General features: G+C 36.4%; 1 protein-coding gene across 3 annotated transcripts in view; it reads right to left on the reverse strand.

The window, feature by feature from the left end:
* The window catches only part of LOC135086651 (WD repeat-containing protein 47), a 104,026-nt gene that overhangs the window by 38,154 nt on the left and 53,260 nt on the right, over window positions 1-12,612 (reverse strand). For 2 of the 3 annotated variants that reach the window (XM_063981407.1, XM_063981408.1), the window contains one exon: window positions 4,692-4,918. In XM_063981407.1, the coding sequence (XP_063837477.1) occupies window positions 4,692-4,918 (227 nt within the window). Of the gene's footprint in view, window positions 1-4,691; window positions 4,919-9,420; window positions 10,056-12,612 lie in introns of those variants that run through there. The other variant, XM_063981409.1, reaches the window with a different exon arrangement.

A 12,612-nucleotide genomic window follows, 5' to 3' on the forward strand; every position in this document is an offset into this window, starting at 1 on the left:
GATTCAACAATAACCAGTCAATTGTAGGTTTAGTAAAGCTGCGTATTTATAATACTTATGTATGATTATCTTAATAAAGATTATTCAACGGCCAAGTCACACAACATTAACTATAATAATAAAGAAATCGCAGTAAGGAACCATAGACTTGGCACGACTTTGTCTAGATTTCATTACTTTTTAGAGATAAACAAGCAGCTCCATCGAGACTTGGCTAGTTTTTTACAGAATGTTTTTGGTGGGATTTCACTTCTTTTTGTAGAACGTGGCAAAATTATTTAACGTCGTCGTTTTATCGTCATTTTTTTACGATATTAAACACAAATAAACTCAACTACCTTTAAAATGGACAACGAATCAGAATTGTTTTAATAACATAACCTTAGCGAACCTTACAATATAATAAACGAAATCAACGAATAGCAAATTACACAACATTCAACTTAATCGACGACTTTCTCTAGAAAGGAAAAAAATTTGGACACCGCTTGCTAGTGCTAGCGCCATCTAGCGGTGAGCGATACAGGCGAACACCACGGTGCCGGAGTAGTATTGATTATGAATGTGGTGTTACTCCAGATCTTCGATTTTCCTAGTTTTTATAGTTTTCCCTTTATGTGGCTATTAAACCCTAACTCTGTACCAAATTTCAGCTCTCTGAGTTTATGGGAAGTACTAGTTCTATTTTGATGATCATCAGTGAGTGAGTGAGTGAGTGTCGTAAATGCGAAACTTTGCTTTCACTTAACTTCGGAACTAAATGACCTACAGACTTGAAATTTTGGATTTTAAGTATGTGATTATAGCTTACTAGATGACGAAAATTTCTGTGTTCTGGTCTTATCCAGAGGTTCTCAAATAGGGGCCTGAAAATGCGGCGAAATGGTTCCAGTAAAGGATGGTACGGCAGTGTTTGCTTCGCGCTCGACTTGGCGGGGGCACTGCCGTGCCCCCAGATCTAGACAATTTCAGTTAGAATAATAGTATAAGATAAATTATTCATATAAGATTATCGTAGTCGATATTGATTATGATTTAATATTAAGAACCCCAGAATAGCACCTCCATAATAATAACGCCGTCTCATTTAATTTAATGAAGATTTCAATTTTGTAATACGGACTTCTTACTAAGTATCATCGCTATGTTGAAATAGCATCAGAAACATTTCGTTGCATAATATTAAACAATTCACTTAAGTACAATGCGCTAACATAGAATATACCTACAAATAGTTTTAATTTGGACTCTGGCCATGAACATAAATGTACTGATAACTAAACAAAAAAGAAAAACTAAAATTTTTAAACAATAGGTAAACGTTTTTTCGCTGCAAATAATTAGCGGCTCAAACTTACAGTAAATACTTGTGAAGTATACACGATTCCGCTAATTTACGCGCACGAATTACTTAACTAAATAACTAACTTATGAACACTGGAACACTGCTCCTTGGTCGTGACTCAGTAGCGAGACGTGATCTCGCGACATGCGATCTAAAATCTAGATGAATCTCAGAGGAACCAAGTTTGTAATAGCTTTGTCTTTGTAAACGATTTTAAGTTGAGGACGACCTTTCTATCTGTGCTTTATTATTCGTACAAATGTGTATTTAGCTTGGGTTTAGGTCGTTGCCCTTCTATCGCGATTAGTCATCGCTTTCGCAACACCATAGTACTTCACAGTACAGCCGTGGCGCAGTAGAGCCAACAGGAATACAGGTCACGTCAGTTAGGTCAGTACTTAGCTAAGACTAGTTGGCTAATACTTATCTAGGTATATCTTATATTTATATATCCTGTTTATATCCTATTGCAGTAACACCTCGAATTGGTTGCGCAAAGTTTTATCGCAAGTGGCGAACGTTCTTTTGGTCAACCAAGAGCAATAAAACATTGATCAATGATTGAATTTTTATTTAGAGACGGGTTTATGAAATCGGAACTTCGCAGCAAAGTATGTACAGTTCAGTTCCGTTCATCTGCAAACTCAGTTCGAAATAGTTAAGGGAAAGTATTTGATTCAACGCTTATAGCATTCGAATTTATAAAAGCTCGTTATGGAAGGAAAATTAATTCGAACAAAATTTGTTCAACGAAAAGTTTACTGACTGTTGTTAAAATTAGTATGCCATGTCTCGCATTACCGTACCTTTTATGATACCTAGTTAAGACATGAGTTGAATCTTAATTAAGTCTATATGTTACTGTAAAAGTTCGAACTACGGTTAATCTTAAGATTTAAGTGTAAGTCTTAGGATTTACCGACATGAGTTGGTAAATGTAAGTATTTCTGAAAATACGACGACTTTTTCGAGCTTTTACCATTCGAATTCAGTATATGCTAGGTTTTACCTCTGTCGGCTGGTAGATGTTGGTTTTAGGAATAAAACAATGAGTAATTCTTAATTACTTACTTTCATCAACTATTAGATAAGACAGGTACACAGTATTATAAAGGTATCATATTATGATAGTAATAAGTACAAACTAATACCAACTTATTTAAATTATTTGCAATCATTTCTTTTTCTTGTGTTTTAGTGTTCACATTTTTACAACTTATTTAAATTATTTGCAATCATTTCTTTTTCTTGTGTTTTAGTGTTCACATTTTTACTGTTTCCTTTTTTTTATTCCTTCTGACGCATACCTGTAAATATCATATCTAGCCTATCTAGGACACTGAAATTTTGTACTGCATGCATCTTACTAATATTATAAACGCGGAAGATTGTGTGGATGTTTGTTAGTCTTTTCAAGCAAAAACTACTGAACTGATTTTGATGAAACTTTACAGTATTATTGTTTATAATCCAGAATAACATGTAGGCTATAATTTATGGCGATCTGTGACAAATTAAATTTCACGCGGGTGAAGCCGCTGGCAAAAGCTAGTATTTTATATGACATGATCTTACGTTGCTAAAGAAAAAACAAGGCAGTGACATCATGGTTTGTTTAATTGTATTAAAATGAAAAGTGATGACGTGGTCTTTCATTTTAGTTCTTAAATTGTTCGTACATTTAATTTTAAACAATACAAAAAGGCTGCGCTCGTGTAATGCGTAGATAAGACCGATTGTTACCTGTCAAAAATGCTTGTTTTTTTTTTTCAACATTTACCGTGCCATTAATGTAAATCCTAAGATTTACCAACGAAATGATGGTAAGAGTTCGAATCGCAAACCTTTTGGGACATTTACCATTAGGAATTGGTAGATCTTAGGTTTTACTGGAATATCTTAGGATTTACTGCAATTCGAGCTTTTACAGTAACATATACAATACAAACCATATGTTCGAAGGCAGATAAATATTTGAGAGTTATGAAATTATTATATCCACGTACCAAATGAAATTTCTTTGAACACAAAGAACAAATAATAGACTGATGGATTGCCTACTTCTAATTATGATTAGACGAGGGCAACAAGTTAAGAAGGTCTTTATGTAAGTTAACCGAGTTAAAAGTTATAAGGATAAAATACTAGTTTGTTAAGATGACAGTTTCATGATGGATCTTTGATGTCGGTATTTGTTTTTCATTGGATAGTGTAGTTGTTACTAGAAGGTAAGGTCTCACTCGTTCAAGATAAGCAGATACTAATTGTTATTGCGGAACACGAACCAAACCAAAGAAAAGTCTAGTAGTACACAGAATTGGACAATGAAAGGCGTGAACAAGATCAACTGGTTCTCAAAATTTGTTTTACTCGTATTACATTAAAGTCCTAGAGCGAATTTATGTAATTATGTTTGTTTTATTATTAATTACCCAATCTCATTATCCTAAGTCTAGCCTAAGGCGCTTTTGTTTTAAATTATCATGAAAGATTACAGCAATAAAGCTGTAAATATTTCAAAGTGACATTATTTAATTAATCTTGACGGAAATATTGTCCGAAGGGAACAACTTCACTCCATTTTTGGTAATGAATTGGGCAAGGTTAGGGCGGCGCGCGAGGAACCACCAGGGTCGCTACCGCCAGAGGTCGAGTGAAACGACTTTGCCAATGTTTATTATCTCAAAAACCCTTTTAAACTTGGATCAGACAAGAACAGTTACGACTCACAATGTCAACTTGTTATTTTTATACAAGATTTAATATGTTTTTGTACCTACAACCTTTCCAACAATGCGCTTGGATGACAGGTTGAATTATAATTGAAAACACGAAGTTCACGATCATGACCTTTAGCAACTTTGTTCAATCTTTGGATGACATCAACGCCACCTTACCTAGCAGGTGAGGCGTACGACATTTGAAAAGAACTAAAATTCTCTAATGGAACTCGTTCTAGGCAGCTACATCCAACTTCTTGAAGTTTTGATTGCGAAACCTCCACAATTTATGTTAATGGAGCAGAATTTATATTTTGTTCTGTTTTCATTACAAGAATTCTTGTCTAATCTAGCATAACGTTGCCCCACTTCATTTTAAATCGTTGTTGTTGTTTGTCCGCGGTTCGTTCAGCTTAGATCCTGTCACACAACTAACATACTTTAGGCTCTAAAGTTTTGAGCCTTTTCTCACAGCAATTTGTGCGGCGTGAACCGCCTCGATTTAACGAACGCTGCAATACCGCTGCGAGCTCGCGGCGATTTTCGTCTTGCCAAGAAATCTCAAGAATCTCTAGTGTTAAATTACACTTTACTTACAGAAGTCAGAAACTAAATGTGCAACTTACTTGATTTCCTCAATCTTCGGGTATGTGCATATCCTAAGGGTTTTCGTGTTCGATCCGACTGCGTATAGTTTTCCGTTGGGGTGGAATTCGGCGCACCGAACTGCCTGAAGGTCCTCTAGCACAGTGACGGGTTTGAAGGTGGGTCGGGAGCCGTTTACCTCGGCACCCGCGATGCCACTGGGCGCTGACAGCGGAGCGCTCTGGTGGCTACCATTTCTGGTTTGGGCCTGCAATCATACTATAAATTTAAAACAGACGTCTACCTATAGGTCGCGCAGCAAAAGTTGAGGCGATCAACACAAGCAAAGATTTGTATGGTTATCGCACTGACGTCTTGCATATTCGATTGATTTGTGTTCTGTATTCAAATTAACATCAGTGTGAGTATGTGTTCGCCTCAACTTTCGTTGCGCAACCTATAAGAAATTTAAAAAGTATCATGCATTATGTTATGTGATTAGAGCCAGTTTCACGAACTTCAAATGATATTTTGAATCCTACAAACCTCTTAAGCTAGAGGACGTTTATAATACGTGTGAAACTTTCTCTAAATTTAGGGAATGTAGGTGAAAAATACCATGTGGTCTAAAGCCCGGTCTGCGAGCACGTAGAATTTTGTTCAATGACCCCAAGCTACCCATCCTTATCGCTCGCGCGTAATTATGTTGCTGTCGCGCTCGCACACTCACTGCGGGCGCCCGTCGCACAGTCGCGACAGCAATATAATTACGCGCGAGCGATAAGGATGGGTAGCTTGGGGTCATTGGACAAAATTCTACGTGCTCGCAGACCAGACTATACAATAACTTACAGTCAAAGACTACGATATAAACTTATTTAACCATTGTTTTACATCACTCATTATTTAGGTAACATATTTTTGTTTTTTCAATTCAACGCCCAGTATTCGTTCATTAATTCTATATTATTTGCATTTCCAAATAAAAATAGTATCTTCACGTGGCACGTCATCGATTTGATTTCGAATGTCACACTTACCCCTTATTTCGTCGCATATAACTTTACCCATATAAAATCACTTTACGATATTGTCACAAAGGGGTCTACAAGCGAAAGGATTTCGACATATCAGCTATATCCTTCTCACGCACATTAACCATTCACTTTTACTATTGCAATATTTTTTTGCCAATATCAATCTGCGTAGAGCCTAAGGGCGTCAATGTAACACACGATATTCAATTGGCACGAGGAGCCCTTCCATGTACAGTCGACAGCGCATTAGAAAACACATTTTTGTTGTAAAATATCACCTATTACAACTACATATGATAGATACCACAGAGGTTTACCTTGATGTTCCTTCCCCACCACAATTAAATGGCACACCAAAAAGGTTCAAGCGAATTTGTATCTTTCATTACAACATACGTGACCCAGAACTTAACTCACCATCAATAAATCAAAATACATCCAACTACGGTGAAATGACAGGCGAAAAAGCCTTAATTTTGAGTGCCTTTTCCGTAGTCGTGAGTAAAAGTAGAATGATGCAAGGAAGCTCTTTTATTTCGCCTGTCATAACAACTATGTATGTGTGAATAGGATATACTCGTATATCATTGTGTGGGTGGACATGCGGTATAAACAAAACATCGCGTTGACGAACGTACTTAGATTGTATTGATTTGTCAATATTATGTATACGACATGATGGACGCTTAAACTTTTTGTCTCTAGGAATTTGAACATTATAAAAAATGTGAATGGTTCCTTACCCAAAAAATCTGTATAAAAATGTTTGATTTTATTTTCATACTTTATTTACAATTATGAATAATAATAATGTTCTTCATGCTGCTCATATTGTCTCTACATTATTTACATCATACCAATGTTGAATTGGCTAATTGTGACCTCGTGTATAGTCCCATATTTAAAAATGAGATTGATTTTTCACATTTTACTAAAAAATATACAAAATGACTCTCATGGGTATTAATGAGAGTTAAGAAACGAAAAGTTTTCAAAACAGGTTTTCAGGACAGGAATTTTTAGATGTTCAATATTTTTTTTGGAGTTCATTTATTTTTCTGGAATTGGTGTGTTTGCCTGTTGCTTTTATAAATGTTTTAAGAAGTGGCTACCTACTTTATTTTCTACTTATTTAAAAATTAGTAAGATATGGTGAAGTCAGATTTAGGAGAATTGTTCATTGATATAAAATGAGATGAATATCTAGCATCTCAAAGTAGATATGTAGACACGACAGCACATCAGACTATATTTTTTTTAAAACTCAACCCTATTTTAACTAAATAAGACCTCACATTATTTAACTTGATGTGCTGGCGTCTGTAAGGTGATTCTAAAAAACTTTAAACTTCTTATAAAGATAATTTAAGATAACCAATAGGTACGATAATACATAGTTATAAAATATATCTATATGGACATGATAACAAGTTGTAAATACCTTCCTTTTGGTTGATTATGCCCTATTGTCGAATGAACTAAGTATTGGCGTCGAATACTTTATTTCCAAAAGCATTTCCAAACAATAATAATTTATCCTAAAGCTGTAGATCGTCAATTAAGACCTAAATCTAACTATAATAACATTTCTTGTTTGCAATGACAATACTAAATAGAGAACGGCAAATACGGAATTACGAAATCATAAACGCACGATACCCGAGGTATTGACATAAAAGGTGTTACTAAAAAACGGTTTATGACATCATGACGATGATCGAAGAAAAACTAGCAAACCAAATTAAACAAATCAATTCAGAAGATTCTCGAGAGCATGCTTGTTTATTACATAACGCATAAAGGTGTCGCTAATGATGACATTAGAAAATGTGCACTTCTGCAGCAATTGTGTTCAGTGCCGTAATATTCAGGTTGAATAGATTAAACCGGTTTACAGTTGCCGCAACCAAACAGGTTTTGTAATTTAAATAGATCAGTTGCTGACCGATAACAACGACACGAAACCAAGCAAACTTTCATTTTTAATGAACTGAGACGACACGAATTCATAAATTACATGCCTTCAGTGAGCAAAGGAATGCCATAGCATAATGTATCAATAGGTATTTCAAAATAAGTAAATCCAGTCGGTGGCAAAGACGTAACTCTATAAATTTCTTTGATGGCAATAAAACCAGTTAAAGTTTACAATGTTGTCTTCGTAAACGTATTCTGTTGCATCGAGCGTGGCTCGAAACTCGCAAGTTGTAATAGAAAGTGTACTTTACCGCTTTTATTCTCTCGCTTAGTTTGTTTACCGCGCGGCGACGGCTCCGTCAAAACATAAGACGAGGTTTGTCGCCATTCGCAAGTTTTTATGTGCGTTTTTATGTACGTGCGCGTCATCTACTTAAACAGCGAATATGAGTAATAGATTATGGATATGATGTCGACCGTTAGGAATGTTTGAAATTACCAATAAGCGTCATTTATTATAATCATTTCTTGATTATTTTGATAAGCATAAGTTAGCGCGAGTGATGAGACCCGAGAATACTTGAACCAGGGTAAACTAATTTACGATATTTGGGTCTCAGATCATACATGTCTACAAATAATGTTCAGCACAGACACCTGTGTCGATCTAATATTAGCACATCACATCGACCAGTCATGTGTGACAATCATCACGTATTATTACGTATTACACGAAGTTTTACCGCATTTAACAAGTAGAAAAAGTTCTTAATTTGATGCCGAACTCTCGATTGCATAACGATAGGCTATTAGTAGTAGATATGTTCTAAAATGTTACCGTTACTGAATGATATAAGAATCAATATAAAATATGGCAAAACCTTTGATAAAGTTTAGGTAATCATTATGCATTGAGTTACGCAAAATGTTAGTATAAGAAAGTCCCTAAGAATAATTTATTCATGGCGATATCGCGGTCGGCAAATCCTTTAAACAACGTAAACAACGCTTGAAATTCAAATATATTTAATACAACATGTTTATTGCATTACACATTGTTGTTATAGGTGTGCTTGAAACTTTTTAAAGTTTAAACAAAGGCCTTGAATACATTAACGTGTATCATATAATTTAGATGTTTATTTATAAATAATTTATTAACAGATGATCAATGAATTAGTGTCCATTTGAAATACATTCAAGTAATTTAAACACGAAGAGGATAATACTTATGTTAATATCGTTGTTAATGAGTATTTATTTTCATAATAAATGTTATGAAATCAAGTTCATTCACAAACAATGCACAATTAAATTGGCAGGTCACAACACAATTCACACTCGCATTGCGACGTCCGAGTAACGAAACAAAAACTGTCCGAATTACCTGAAAACCTAATTTCGCTTTAGAGCGAAACACATAAATCTGATAAGGTAAGTGACAAATGAGTTGCGGTGGCATGGTGTGATGAAAAAACGAGTATTGAACATCCGTTACACGCGCAGGACGCGCGTTGCGGTTCACCGGAGCTGAACGGGCCCGGAGCTGCTCGCTCCCACAGCCGCGGCCGACCGCGCAATACATCACATCACACAAATATGTACTCAAAAACATTCGCTAAAGAGGCACATTCAATTACACATTTCGCTTGGCTTCAATAAAAATAATAATGTAAATAAAGGAAATGTGAAAGTACACATAAGTACAGTACTGAACGCTCACAGTTTAAGAAAACGACTCCCACTCAGAAATAGATTCCTTAAAAGAAGAAAACGTAACCGTGAACCCATCGCGATAGAAAGTAGATCCAATTACCTGAAAAGCGGAGACACGCTTTGGTGGCAGAACTTGAGGTCTGTCGACAAGATTCTCCATGGAATGTCTCGTGAGAAATCCTTGCTTTTGGAAAGTTGTGTTCGTTTTATATGAGGTACGGTTGAATTTTGTAGCTGGTGCTACTATTCTGTTACCGTTCTCGTCGTCGTCTTCCCATTCAGTGACGACCTCTGTCCTGACGTCCTCCAGGGAACGTGATCGACTGCAAGGACACGCAGCAGGAGGAGCTGGGTTAGGGTGTCGGATGTGGCGCGGTTTCTCCCGCCCGTGATAGTAGTCCGAGTGGCTGCTCGGCGTCGGAGCACCAGCCGATCTATAGCTCGGCGACAAGAAGTAGTAATCCCGCGATTTGTTGCTGTACGCACTCATTGCAGAGAAATCCGAGTAAGTGGAACCCTTCGATGATGCGGTTTTAAAGTTTCTCAAATCCATTGGGTCCGGCGGTCGGAAATAAAAGTTAGGTTGGACCTGGCGTGACAACGGGGGCCAGGGCCTGAACGGGGCGTCAACGTAGTGCGGCGGCTTGGACTTCATGTTAGATCGCGGTAGTTCATCCGAGCGCGGCTGCGTCGGTTCCGTGCGGATGTAGTCGAGGGAACAGCGGCACTGCTGCCACGGCCCGCGAGAGGCGTGCGCCTGCCCACCACCTGCGTTGCACCACTGTTGCCGCGCGTTAGACAGAGATGAGAATATGGAGAAAGGCGCACTCGCGTTCCGCTCGATCCGTTGAATGCGAATACAAGTGAAAGGGGTAGCCCGTGCGCGGTCAATGCGTTGAGCACGCTCAGATATTGCTCGTAACCAGCGCAGCGTACCAACAGATATCTCTTCGTGTATTGTGCTGCAATGCAACGTTGCAAGTGTAGTAAAATGATGTCTTTATGGCATGTGCTTAAGTAATTATTCACGTGATACGAGTACAAATAAATGATAATATGCGCAGATTTACGGCGCATATGTGGATAACGGTTTATAGACAAGAACCATTATTTCACCAAAGCTATTACATTTTAAAAAATAAATTCACTGTTTTACTTTAATAAATAACTTACAAGCGAATCTTTGATTTTGCGTTTGATTGCGTAACGATCATTCTAACGAAATCAATTTAATATGGCTATTTTAGGTGTAACACTAAGTCACGCTCGTATTCTAACTTTCGCTTCTTTCTTACGCTCGATTAGTGTGAATCATGCTAATAACGAATAGCAGGTTTTTTAAATTTCAAATACGGAATCATGAAGACGATTCATAAAACAATAGGATATTATATCATACAGATATTGCGCATATGAGCACCCACGCCACTCTAGAAATAACGCTGGAAAACTCAAACATTTAATTAGTCACCATATTCGTTGTAACGAAGGAACTCAAGGTTGTACCATATACAGATCATATAATAAACAACTTTATGTCTGAAGAAACTCATCATAATCTTAATTTCAGCCTACGCCAAGAAAATGAATATTAATTAAAACATGTTCGTGTCCACAACAATATAGCTGCTCCGTTGTGATCATAAATCATAACAAATACTAGGCAATAGGCAAGCAAAAAACAATAACGCCAATATTAGTAAGAATAGAACTCATTACTACCAGTCTGGCAAGATTAAAACAAATGGATTTACTTTGTAATTTACTACATTAGTGCTTCATTGTGCTTCTCTAAGTACTGACAGGAGAGTTAATACTTAGAGGTAAATGGTTTACAAATAAATTATAATTTAGTTACTTATTTAATTTGAATATTACTTGGTATTTGCGTCACTTTAATATCCTCCGTCAGTAAACATGGTACAGAAGCTGTGCATCATCACCGATTTCATATATTATTCTGTAAAGTTCGCCTAAAGTGAATTAGCGACGAAAGCGTGACTGATGTTGGAACCATAAGATTCACGATTGATTGGCTATTTGGATAAGATATTAAGTAATTCGAGACGAATTGTTTTGTTTACTGCCAGCCGGAAATAGACCTTATTCTTTCAACTGAGGTTTGGTCAGCGTAGATTATATAAAAGATTTATCGCATCTTACAGTAAAAGTGTTAACGGGATAAAGTTAATCTTTGTATCGATCGGGAAATTCTATGACATTATAGTACACCAGTAAAATTCAAGTAAGTGTGCCTGAATGTAAAATCCGAATAATTCCTTTGGTTTATAAAACCGTAATTTTGTTTGTTCGCTAAAGTAAAACGTGATCTAAGAACAATAACTGCCGATAACACAATTGTTACAATAGAATTTTATAACATTACGTAAAGTTTGTTTAAGAACAACCATGACTTCATTGTGACTCAGAGTGAACCAAAATCCCCAATGGACCGAGCAAACATTGACATAGTTACAAATTCCTGCTGAACTCCAAACTGAATCATCTTGTATGAAGGGGACAACTCCTGGCTGGATGTTGTTTTGTTCCAGCTTTTTGCGACGGATATTATGTGAATAATAAACAAAGGCATGTGTAATAAAAGTTTATACTGAAAACCAGCGTCGGGGCACATGCACGCGTGGCTCGATTAATGCTGAGCGGGCGCCTTTTTGGCACAAAATATTATGCGTGTATAGTTTTAAGTCCCTTTGTTCTGTTTTTCTGTTTTCTTTTGTGTCAAATAAAGTTTTTCTTATACTTACAATATGAAAAAAAGACTAGATATTATGCAACATTACACGAATGAAAGTTTAAAATATCAATTAAATATAACCAACTGATATAGAGCGGCAAAAACAAACGAACTGTTATTAAAAGAAAATGGAGTCGAACAGCATAATAGACTTTCTTCATCTTGCTATCAGATTTTAATTGAATATAGAACTACATTTACGTCAGCCCGCATAGAACTTGGGCTAAATTGAATCTTGAAAGGAAATAAAAAACTTCTGTTTCAGGCATGACTAACAAACGTTGTTCAATAATAATACCTACTTCATCAACGACTAAGGAATTTTGAGGTTCGTTCGAACAATTAGGTTTTCGAGAAATTCAATTCCTCCTTCATTTATTACTTATGTATCAAAGCCTTGATATAGCTTTACACTACCTTCAGACACGAGCCTAGAATCTTGATTTAATTCTACACGTTGATTGACTGCAGCTGCTCAACAAAAGGACATGGATATCGTTAATTGGATTCCAGGGTTAAATTGGCAATTCTAATACA

Source organism: Ostrinia nubilalis, chromosome Z, assembly GCF_963855985.1.
Source record: "Ostrinia nubilalis chromosome Z, ilOstNubi1.1, whole genome shotgun sequence".
NCBI lineage: Eukaryota > Metazoa > Arthropoda > Insecta > Lepidoptera > Crambidae > Ostrinia > Ostrinia nubilalis.